The sequence below is a fragment of the Pseudorca crassidens genome, chromosome 3, assembly GCF_039906515.1.
Source record: "Pseudorca crassidens isolate mPseCra1 chromosome 3, mPseCra1.hap1, whole genome shotgun sequence".
In the NCBI taxonomy this organism is placed as follows: Eukaryota; Metazoa; Chordata; class Mammalia; order Artiodactyla; family Delphinidae; genus Pseudorca; species Pseudorca crassidens.
The window spans coordinates 160,277,887-160,288,947 of NC_090298.1; the positions used below are offsets into that span (position 1 = coordinate 160,277,887).

General features: G+C 51.2%; 1 protein-coding gene across 1 annotated transcript; it reads left to right on the forward strand.

Annotated features, from left to right (window-relative positions):
* The first annotated feature begins 4,913 nt into the window (after window positions 1-4,913).
* PGLS (6-phosphogluconolactonase) lies at window positions 4,914-10,976 on the forward strand. The gene is made up of 5 exons (XM_067733184.1): window positions 4,914-5,383; window positions 8,951-9,058; window positions 9,516-9,617; window positions 9,919-10,059; window positions 10,620-10,976. Exons 1-5 carry the CDS (start codon window positions 5,096-5,098, stop codon window positions 10,755-10,757), a joined length of 777 nt encoding a protein of 258 aa, XP_067589285.1. The 5' UTR covers window positions 4,914-5,095; the 3' UTR covers window positions 10,758-10,976.
* The last annotated feature ends 85 nt before the right edge of the window (window positions 10,977-11,061 follow it).

The following is an 11,061-nucleotide window of genomic DNA, read 5'->3' on the forward strand; positions in this document are numbered from 1 at the left end:
CTAGTTGCAGCAGTGTAAGAAGTTCTCTCCAGACCAGCAAGAAAATAATCCTGATGTCTCTTAGGATCAGGGTCTGCGTTTGTTTGCTTTTTAATAGGGGACTTCCCTGGTGGCATAATGGTTAAGAATCTGCCTACCAATGCAGGCAACACGGGTTCAATCCCTGGTTCGGGAAGATCCCACATGCCGCAGAGCAACTAAGCCCGTGCACCACAACTACTGAGGCTGCGCTCTAGAGCCCGTGCTCCGCAGCAAGGGACGCCACCACAATGAGAAGCCTGTGCACCGCAATGAAGGGTAGCCACGGCTCGCTGCAACTAGAGAAAGCCCGAGTGCAGCAACGAAGAGCCAACGCAGCCAAAAATAAATAAACTTATTAAAAATAATAAAATTAATAGATTTTACTTATTAGGGCAGTTTTAGGTTTACAGGAAAATGAGTGGAAAATACAGAGTTCCCATATACCCTCTCACCTCTGCGCCACTGTTTGCACTATAATTAACATCTGGCATTAGTGGGCTACATTTGTCACACTTGATGAGCTAATGTAGATACATTATTATTAAGCCAAGTCCGCAGTTTACATTAGGGTTCCTTCTGTTATACATTCTGTGGGTTTCAACAATTGCATAAAGACATGCATCCACTGTTACAGTATCACAAAGAGTAGTTTCTCTTGCCCTAAAATTCCCATGTTCCATCTCTTCATTCCTCCTACCCCAACCCCTGATCTTTTTACTGTCTCCACAGTTTTGCCTTTTCCAGAGTGTCATGGACTTGGAATCACACGATGTGTAACCTTTTCAGACTGGCTTCTCTCAGCAAGATGCATTTGATGTTCCTCTATGCCTTCTCGTGGCTTGATAGCTCTATATTTTTTATACCAAATGAGAAGCTCTGTGACTTGCCCCCGGGACCCTCGGTAAATCAGGAAGAGAGCTAGGATCCGAAGGTGCTGTGCCCTGAGCCTCTCCTTTTTGGAGGGGCCCTGGAAGGATGTGCACAGAGGGGATGTCTTTATTTGTGATGTGGGAAGAAAAACGCCCCAGCCTGGCATTGGCAAGTACACTGTGAGAGGCAGGGGCTGAGAAGTGCATGAAGGACCAGGAAGGAGCAGCAGCTGCCCGAGAGGGCACATGGAGGAGGAGAGTTGGGGGCCAAGAGCTTCCTGAGGACGGGCGGCTGCAGGCTGAATCCCTGCCCCACACCCCTTGAGGGTCTCCATCACTCTGGGGAAGATTCCAGGCTCTGGCTAGCACTGTCATCCTGCAGGCATTTTTCCTTGTACCACAGATGGTTGTTTCCAGCCTGTGTCTGGCCTCAGTGCCTTTGCTCCTGCTGTCTCATGTGCCTGAATCACTGGTTTATTTTTTAAGTGAGCTATTATTCATATACCATAAAATGCACCCTCTTAAAATGTGCAACTTAGGGCTTCCCTGGTGGCGCAGTGGTTAGGAGTCTGCCTGCCAATGCAGGGGACATAGGTTCGAGTCCTGGTCGGGGAGGATCCCACATGCCGCGGAGCAGCAGAGCCCATGCGCCGCAACTACTGAAGCCCGTGCTCCACAACTACTGAAGCCCGCGTGCCTGAAGCCCGTGCTCCACAACAGGAGAAGCCACCGCACTGAGAAGCCCGCGCACCGCAACGAAGAGTAGCCCCCACTGGCAGCAACTAGAGAAAGCCCACGCACAGCAATGAAGACCTAACGCAGCCAAAAATAAAAATAAGATGAAATAAATTTAAAATATAATTAAAAAAAACATTTAAAATGTGCAACTTAGTGGCTTCTAGTATATTCACAAGGTTATACAACTGTCCCCTCTGTCTAGTTCCAGAATATTTTCATCACCCCAAAAGGAGATCTCATGTCCCTTAGAAGTCACTCCCCGTTCCCCTTCCCCAGCCTCTGGCAAGTACTACTTTCTGTCTCTACGGATATGTTTTAGACATTCCATAGAAATGAAATCATATATGTGGCCTTTGGCGTCTCACTTATTTCACTCAATATGTTTTTAAGATTCATCCAAGTTGTAGCTCATTCCTTTTTATGGCTAAACAATATACCATTGTAAAGAGAGACCACATTTTGTTTAACCATTCACCAGGTGATGGACACTGAGTTATTTCCACTTTTTGGCTATCGTGAGTAATGCTGCTGTGACCATTCACACAAATGTTTTTTGTGCGAACATGTCTTGAATTCTCTTGGGTATAAACCTAGGTGTGGAAGTGCTAGGTCACACGGTAACTCTATGTTTAATCTTTTGAGGAACTGCCAGACTGTTTTCCAAAGTGACTGCATCATTTTATATCCCCACCAGCAGCAGTGTGTGAGTTTACAATTTCCCACACCCTAATCAGCACTACTTGTTTCATTATTGTAGTCATTCTAGTAGGTATGAAGTGATATCTCATTGTAGTTTTATTTTAATTAATTAATTAATTTTTTTGCGGTATGCGGGCCTCTCACTGTTGTGGCCTCTCTCGTTGCGGAGCACAAGCTCCGGACGCGCAGGCTCAGTGGCCACGGCTCACGGGCCCAGCCGCTCCGCGGCATGTGGGATCTTCCCACTCAACCACTGCACCATCAGGGAAGCCCCTCATTGTAGTTTTGATTTGCATCTCCCTGAGGGCTAATAAACAGGACATCTTTTCATGTGCTTATTGGCCATTTGTATACCTTCTTTGGAGAAGTGTCTATTCGGACCCTTTGCCCAATTTTTAATTCGGTTGTCTATTTGGAGTTGTAAGAGTTCTTAATATATTCTGTATACTAAACCCTTATAAGATATATGATTTGCAAATTTCTCCCATCCCATGGGTTGTCTTTTCACTCTTTTGGTAGTATCCTTTGAAACACAGAAGGTTTTCATTTTTATGAAGTCCAGTTTATGTATTTGTCTTTTGTTGCTCATGCTTTTGGAATCATTGTCTAACCCAAGGACAGAAAGGTTTTTTGCATTTGTTTTCTTCTAAGAATTTTTTAGTTTTAGCTCTGATATTCAGGTCTTTGACCCATTTAAATTTTTGTATATGGCAGGAGGTATGGATCTGTATTCGTTTTCTACTGCTGCTGTAACAAATCACCACAAATTTACTGGCTTAAAATAATGCCAATTATAGCTTTGAAGGTGAGAAGTCAGAAATGGATCTTACTTGACTAAAATCAAGGTTTGGCAGGGCTGCATTCCTTCTGGAGCTTCTGAGAGAATCCATTTCCTTGCCTTGTGCAGCACTTAGATACCGCCAATATTCCTTGGCTCGTGGCCTCTTCCTCCATCTTCAAAGCCAGCAACAGTGGGTTGAGTCTTTTTCATGCTGTCAATTCTCTGGTCCTCCTTCTTTTATTTTTAGTGACCTCTGTGAGTACATTATGCTCATCCAGGTAATCTCTTTTAAGGACAGCTGATTAGCAACCTAATTCCATCTGCAACCTTAATTCCCCCCTGCCAAGTAACCTAACATATTCACAGGTTTCGGGAATTACAGTGTGGACACCTTAGCGGGGGGACCATCATTCTGCCTACTACAAGGTTCAATTTCATTCCTTTTTTTAAAAAAAATATATTTTTTTTCTTTTTTGCCTGCACCATGCAGCATGTGGGATCTTAGTTCCCTGACCAGGGATCGAACCCATGCCCCCACGTTGGGAGCAGGGTCTTAACCACTGGACCGCCAGGGAAGTCCCTCAACTTCATTTCTTTTGCATATGACTGTCTAACTGTCACACCATTTGTTGAAAAGACTATTCTTTTCCCATTCAATGGTTCTGGCACCCTTGTTGAAGATCCACTGACCAAAGACATACAGTTTGTTGTTGCTGTTTTCCATCTCAGTTCTATTCTATTGATATATATGTCTATCCTTATGTCAATACCACACTGTTTGGTCACTGTAGCTTGCAGTAAGTTTGAAATCAAGAAGTGTGAGTCCTCCAACTTAGTTCTTTTTCCAGATTGGTTGGCTATTCGGGGTCCTTGCAATTCCATGTGAATTTTGGGGTCAGCTTGTCAATATCTACAAAAAAGGCTCTCAGAATTTTGATAGGGATCGCATTGTATCTATAGACTAATTGGCTGAGTGTTGCTATCTTAACAATATGAAATCTTCCAACCCATGAACATTGGATGTTTTTCCATTGACTTAGATCATCTTTCAACTTTTTTCAGCTAAGTTTTATAGTTTTCAGTGTACAAGTCTTGCACCTCTTTTGCTAAACTTATTAAGCATTTTATTCTTGTTGATGCTACTGTAAATGGAATTGTTTTCTTGCTACTTCTTTTAAAGATGCACTACCTATGCAAATCTCATTGCACTTACTACACTCTCCTAAACTCTCTGCTTCTGAGACGTGGTCCAGCTGCCTTGACCCACCAGGCCTCCTGCCCCTTCCAGTCCTCCCTGCCCATGTTATTTCCTGAATATTCTATCTTATCAGCCAAGGCCCATTTGCCTCAGTCTGGTAGCTTCTCCAGGCAAGAGCCAAGGGTGGAGGCCTCTCTGAGTCCTCAGAGAGACACAGAGGTCTCCAGAGAGAATATGCAGGAGAAATTCAACAAGTGTATTTTCAGCCCCTACACTGTGCCATAATTCAGGGGGCTTTGGAGGATTCGGTGAACATAACAAATATCCCTGTCCTCATCAAGTCTATATTTTAATTAAAGAGAGAAACGACGAATACCAGCAAGACAAACATAAGTTCAGGAATGCAAAGTCCACCAAAATGCGCCCTCCTCCAGGAAATCGCCTCCCTCCACCCGACCCCAGGTCCCCCTCTTCCCGAGCCTGGAAGCTTTGAGCTCCCTCCTTTGGCCCCGCCCTGATACGGGAAGGTTGAGCGCAACTGCACCTGCTCCGCCTGCCGCAGCCCAGGAAAGAGTTCGATGAGCGCGCAAAGAATCGATGAGCGCGCAAAGAGTCAATGAGCGCCGCCGGACCGGCTGCCCCACCCCGCCGGGATTTCACTCGTGGGACTGCGCATGTGCTACAAGCAGCCGCCCAAAGGCACCGAGCGCTGTGTAACAGGACCAGGCTTCGCGCAGGCGCACTGACGGCTGCCGGGAGGGCTTCCGCCTCCCTGCTGCCGCCGTCGCCATGGCCGCGCCGGCCCCCGGCCTCATCTCGGTCTTCTCGAGCTCGCAAGAGCTGGGCGCGTCGCTGGCACAACTGGTGGCGCAGCAGGCAGCGTGCTGCCTGGCGGGGGCCCGCGCCCGCTTCACGCTCGGCCTGTCAGGCGGCAGCCTCGTCTCGATGTTGGCCCGCGAGCTGCCCACCGCCGCTGCCCCCGCCGGGCCCGCCAGCCTCGCGCGCTGGACGCTGGGCTTCTGCGACGAGCGGCTCGTGCCCTTCGAGCACGCCGAGAGCACGTACGGCCTCTACCGGGTGAGAGCTACGGGGGCCGCCGGGGGTCACGTCGAGAGGGCCGCACCCATTGCCTGAACCCGGCTACGGGGGCCACCGGGGGTCACTTCGAGAAGGCCGCGCCCACCGCCTGAACCAGGCTACGGGGGTATTGCAGGGTCACACCGTGCCCTCTGCCTCTATCTGGACTGGATCCGGGAATGGTCTGCTGGGTGCCCTGAGGTCCCATCTGGGCTGCACCTCCACTGCCACCCGGGTGGAAAGTGGGGACCTTGAAGCCTCTCTTGATGCTTTATCCGGTAGCCAGGTAGAGGGAATGGCATGGGCAAAGGCGTGGAGGTGAAACAGAGTGGTCCGTTCCAGGGACCTAGAGAAGGTCAGGCGCCGCAGGCTCATAGCGTGCAAAGGCAGTTAGGGAAGAGCCAGCTGGGAGGGATCTGGTGTGGAACCTGGGCCTCAGATTCCCCGTCTGTAACCTGGACGAGTTCTCGGTGGTCTCCACACAGCTTGTGGCGCTGATGACTCCGTGACTGGTTATCTTTGGCCTGGGGCCCCAGACTCCTATAGAATCAGGGGACCCCCTGCCCGCCGTTTTACAAGCAGGAAAACTGAGGCTTGGAGGATCTTTGGTCTGAGCTGGGTGCCTACGCCTCCCCCCCAGCCCCCCGCGTCTCAGTCAACTCTTCTTGCCATGGATGGAGGAGGAAAACCCACCCAGGGAAGTGTGGGAGGTGCAGGTTTGGCCAGAAGCCTCAGGTCGCTCAGGTCCTGGATGTGTTAAGTTCTCTTCACAAAGAAGCTTGAGGTGATGGGTTTTTGTTTGTTTTGTTTGTTTTGGTAATAAGCAGGAAGGTTTACTGATTACCAAGCGCTTTATCCATCATCTCATCATCTCATGAAACCCCACAATAGCCTATGAGGCGGGGGCTGTTAGTACGTCCATTTCATAGATGGAGAAACTGAGGCCAGAAGAGGAGAGTCACCTGGTAACCAGTGAGGGAGCCGGGGTATGAACCTGCCTGGCCCAGCCCCCCAGATAGCACCTGGGACCCATAGCAGGGACAGGGGCCACCCTTAAGTCTGCTTTCCTGTGTGTCTTCCCCCAGAGCCTAATTTAAAAGTGGGCTCTTGTTTCTTTTTAGTGACTTTGAAAGACTTTTAATTAGAAAAGCCGTACTTCCTCAAGTAACAGAATTCTAACAGAACCGTCAAAGAGAAAGTTGCACGGATATTCAATGCGTGTCCATGTATCCAGCACTAGGGACAGGTCCCTCGCAGGGCTCATTGTGGGGCAAGGGGTACCAACACACAGGGCAATAAATAAGGGAAATCCACCCGGAGCCATAACGTAATGCAGTTTGGACAAAAGATAATAGTGTAAGATGAAAGAAAGTGCCAGGGAAGAGGGGGGAGCATCTTTCAGCCAGGATGGTGGGCACTGGGGGGCTCTGAGGAGGTGACGTTTGGGCTGTGACCAGAAGGTGTGAGGAGCCCGCCAGTGGGGAGCTGGGGCAGAGGGTAGAGTAGAGGCAAAAGCTGTGCGGTGGGAACAAACGTGGGGCGAGGATTTGCTTCTGCCAGTTTCCCCGTGAGGGGAATCATATTAGTTCCCTGGGCCTGCCGTAACAAAGTACCACCAAATGGGTAGCTTAAAACAACAGGCGCTGATTCACAGTTCTAGAGGCCAGAAGTCCAAAATCAAGGTGTTTTCAGCAGAGCTATGCTCCCTCCAAAGGCTCTAGGGCAGGAGGCTTCCTTGCCTCTTGCAGTTTCTGGTGGCTCCAGGCGTTTCTTGACTTGTGGCTGCATCACTCCAACCTCTACCTCTGTTTCTACATCATCTCCTCTGATTTTCTCTTTGTGTCCTCCTCTTATAAGGACAGCAGTCATTGGATTTAGGGCCCATCCTAATGCACTGACTTCATCTTAACTAATGACAACTGCAAAGACCCTCTTTCTAAATAACTGAGGTTCTGGGTAGACATGAATTTGGGGGGGGCACTAAGCGACCTGGTACAGGGGTGCAGAGGTATTCCTCTCCTTGAGGATGGACCCCGGCCACCTTGGGGCTCTCTAAGCATGAATGGCTCACCCTGTTCTATGGGCCTTCTGCTGTCCAGGCTGGGAGGATTAGCTGGGGCCACGTTCCCGGGGATGGTTCCTCAGCACCTACAAAGTGTTCAGAGAGAGCCCACCCGATCAACCAGCAGTTCCACTTCCAGGAACCTGCCCAACCGATGCCCAGCCTTGGGCTCCCTGGAAGCCCAAACTGAGGAGGAGGGAATGGCTCTGACCCTGTGGGGGAGGGCAGCTAAGGAGGGGACTCAGGTGACAGAAATGGGGCACCCGTACTCCATCCGGCTTTGCTCAGTACAATCCCCAAGGGTGTGTATAGATGGGGACCTTGGACAAAGCAGGTCTTTCCAACGATGGATCTGATCGTGCCCCTCCCCAGCTCACACACCCTCCTTGGCTCCCCATTACCCTCAACACAGAGCCCACACTCAGGCCAGCATTCAGGGGGGGTCAGCGCCATAAGGTCTGGCGGGTTTGTCCCATGTCCCTGCCGCCTTCCCCCACTGCTCCAAAAACTGTATTGTTTACCTGCTTTTACTCTGTGGTTCAGCTCAGCAGTGCCTCGGCTGAGCTAGTCCCTGCCTAAAAGGAGGCACCGAGGTGGGGGTTGCCAGCATCCATCCCAGGGCAGATCCAAGGCTCTGGGGCTCATCTCCATGGGCGAGGGCTAGAGCCCTCTGCCTTGCGGGAGGCCTGATTCCAGGTGCTTCTGCATTAAACCCACGCATACTAGGTTGGGGTGCCTGCTATGTGCTGGGCACGCTCACCCCGTAGTGGCAGCCCAGAAGACAAATCAGTGCTTTTCACAATTATATGTCATGCCACCAGGCAGCACGACGGGGGAGGTGCAGGCAGGGGTGGCTGCTCAGACGAGGCAGCTTGAGGGATGTGTAAGTTTCCCAGGCAGGGTCAGCAGCTGGTGTACCCACTGAGGCAGGAAGGTCAGCAGGGGCTCGTGGAGGGCAGAGAGGAGCTAGGTTTTATCCTGAAGGCCAAAGGACCCTGGGGGTTTGTTTGTTTGTTTACTTTTATTGGAGTATAATTGCTTTACAGTGTTGTGTTAGTTTCTGCTGCACAGCAAAGTGAATCAGCTATAAGTACACATATATCCCCTCTTTTCTAGATTTCCTTCCCGTTTAGGTCACCACAGAGCACTGAGTTCCCTGTGCTATACAGTAGGTTCTCATTAGTTATCTATTTTATACATAGTAGCGTGTATGTGTCAATCCCAATCTCCCAATTCATCCCACACCCCCCTTTCCCCACCCTGGGGGTTTAGAAACAGGGCTGTGGCATGGCCAAACAGGTGCAGGCTGGAGCCAGGAGGCCCCCAAGCACCATGGACTTGAAAGACCCCTGGCGGAATGCCACTGGGATCCTCACTCACACGGGAAGTGGGTATAATGACAGTCATGTCCTCACCTGGAGGATCCAGGTAGTCATAGGTGCAGGTCCCATGCCACCACAAACTGTGTGTTTCTGTTGGTGACACTGTGCCTCCGTCTGCTGCAGACCCACCTGCTCTCCAGGCTGCCGATCCCCGACAGCCAGGTGATCACCGTTAACCCCGAGCTGCCCGTGGAGGAGGCAGCTGAGGACTATGCCAAGAAGCTGAGACAGGTGAGTCCCTCGGAGTAGCTGCAGCAAGACCTCATCCATCCGATGGCCTCTCCCAGAGTGCCGGAGCCACCCTGCTGGGGGCACTGTGTGCTCAGCACTGGCAGAAATTCTCCCTGGGGGCAGTCAGCAGACCCAGCCTCACCCTGCAGAGCCCCCTTTGAGGATCCCCCCTCTGAGAGGCCACAGCCCTGCCCTGGGGGACCCCAAAGGTGGCCTGGTCTCTGACACCCTGGTAGTGGGCCTGGGTCTTCACATCTTGGGGACAGTTGTATACCCACACTGTCAGCCAGGTGGACAGTGAAATGTGGAACCTTGTAGATTAGAGTTCCTTTTTTTGCAGGTGAGGCTGAGCATTTCTCACTGGGTTACAGCGACCTGTTTTTCTGACAACTGTTTCTTTGTGTCCTCTGCGCCCTTCCCTCACAACTTCTTGGGACTGTCTTCTTTCCTCACCCAGGCATTCCAAGGGGACTCCATCCCGGTTTTCGACCTGCTGATTCTGGGTGTGGGTCCCGATGGCCACACCTGCTCACTCTTCCCAGACCACCCCCTCCTGCAGGTGAGCACACCCACGAAGGCCCTGCTCATGTCTGAGCCCCAGCCTCTGCCATCTGGGGCTTCCAGAGCGCTGGAAGGTACCTACAGCGTGGTGTGAGTCAGCCTCTGCCAACAGGCATGCCCGCTGGGCTTGACCCTTCTGAGCCTCAGTTCACCCACCTTAAAACAGGAGCCTTAAATCAAGTACCACAGGATTAGTGGGGCGGGATGGAACGATGGATGGACAGTGCTTGGCATGTGTGAGTACTCAAGAGGTCAAGTGACATTGTCCTCCTGTCTCTACCTTGGGCCTCCCTCCCCAGGAGCGGGAGAAGATTGTGGCCCCCATCAGCGACTCCCCGAAGCCACCTCCACAGCGCGTGACCCTCACACTTCCCGTGCTGAATGCAGCTCGAACTATCATCTTTGTGGCAACTGGAGAAGGCAAGGCAGCTGTTCTGAAGGTAACAGCTGAGGGCCCCCTTCCCAAGAAGGTTGTAGGCATAGAATATGGCCCTAGACACTACTGTGCTGAAAGCACCAGATCCCAGGATATTTCAATAATTCTTGGGTTGAAGGGGAAATGAAAACTGCAAATACAGGCTAGTTAGGAGTTAACAATTATGAAATGAAATGGATGAGATGAGGCCAAAACTGCTCAGAGGTAAATTCGTAGCACTTATTGCATATACATATATATTTAATTGTTAAATAAAAAACAATTGAAATAAAGAAATCAAGCAGTTTAGAAAGCTGCTTTTGCCCTGTAACAGCAGAGCTGAGTAGTTGCAACAGAGACGGGGTGTGATCTGCAGAGCCGAAATAGTGACTCTCTGGTCTTTGTAGAAGAGGTGTGTTGACCCCCATATTAAACAGTCACATGATAAAAAGGAAGAGACCCCATCCCTCCTGATTGCTTGAAGCTAGGACATCCGGCATGGGCGATATCACCTCTTGAGGGTAGGAGAGGTCCAAGGGTGCTGGGGTGTGGGCAGGGTCCCACGCTCCTGCCCTCTCCACACAGCGCATTTTGGAGGACAAGGAGGAAAACCCGCTCCCCGCCGCCCTGGTCCAGCCCCGCACTGGGAAACTTTGCTGGTTCCTGGACGAGGCAGCAGCCCGACTGCTGACCGTGCCCTTCGAGAAGCATTCCACTTTGTAACTGGTGCCGAGATGCTACAGCTGGGACCACGCACAGCCCGAGTGGGCCGGGATCTTCCCAGTCTGGGCCCCGCTGCAAGCCCACTCCAGGCTTCATTTTAGAAAAGCCGAGTGGTGCCACTGGAAGCCGATAGGGTCTGGCCACCAGCCCTGCCCAGGGGCTCAGCCCATGGGCCGTGGCTCTGGGTGACTCAGTTATTAAAAGGAACATCTCTTTGAAGTCTCCGCTGTCTCGTGGTCCTTGGTGGGCAGTGGGACTGTTGGTCCCCGGGTGGAGGGCCTGACCTGCAGCCCTCATCCCAGCA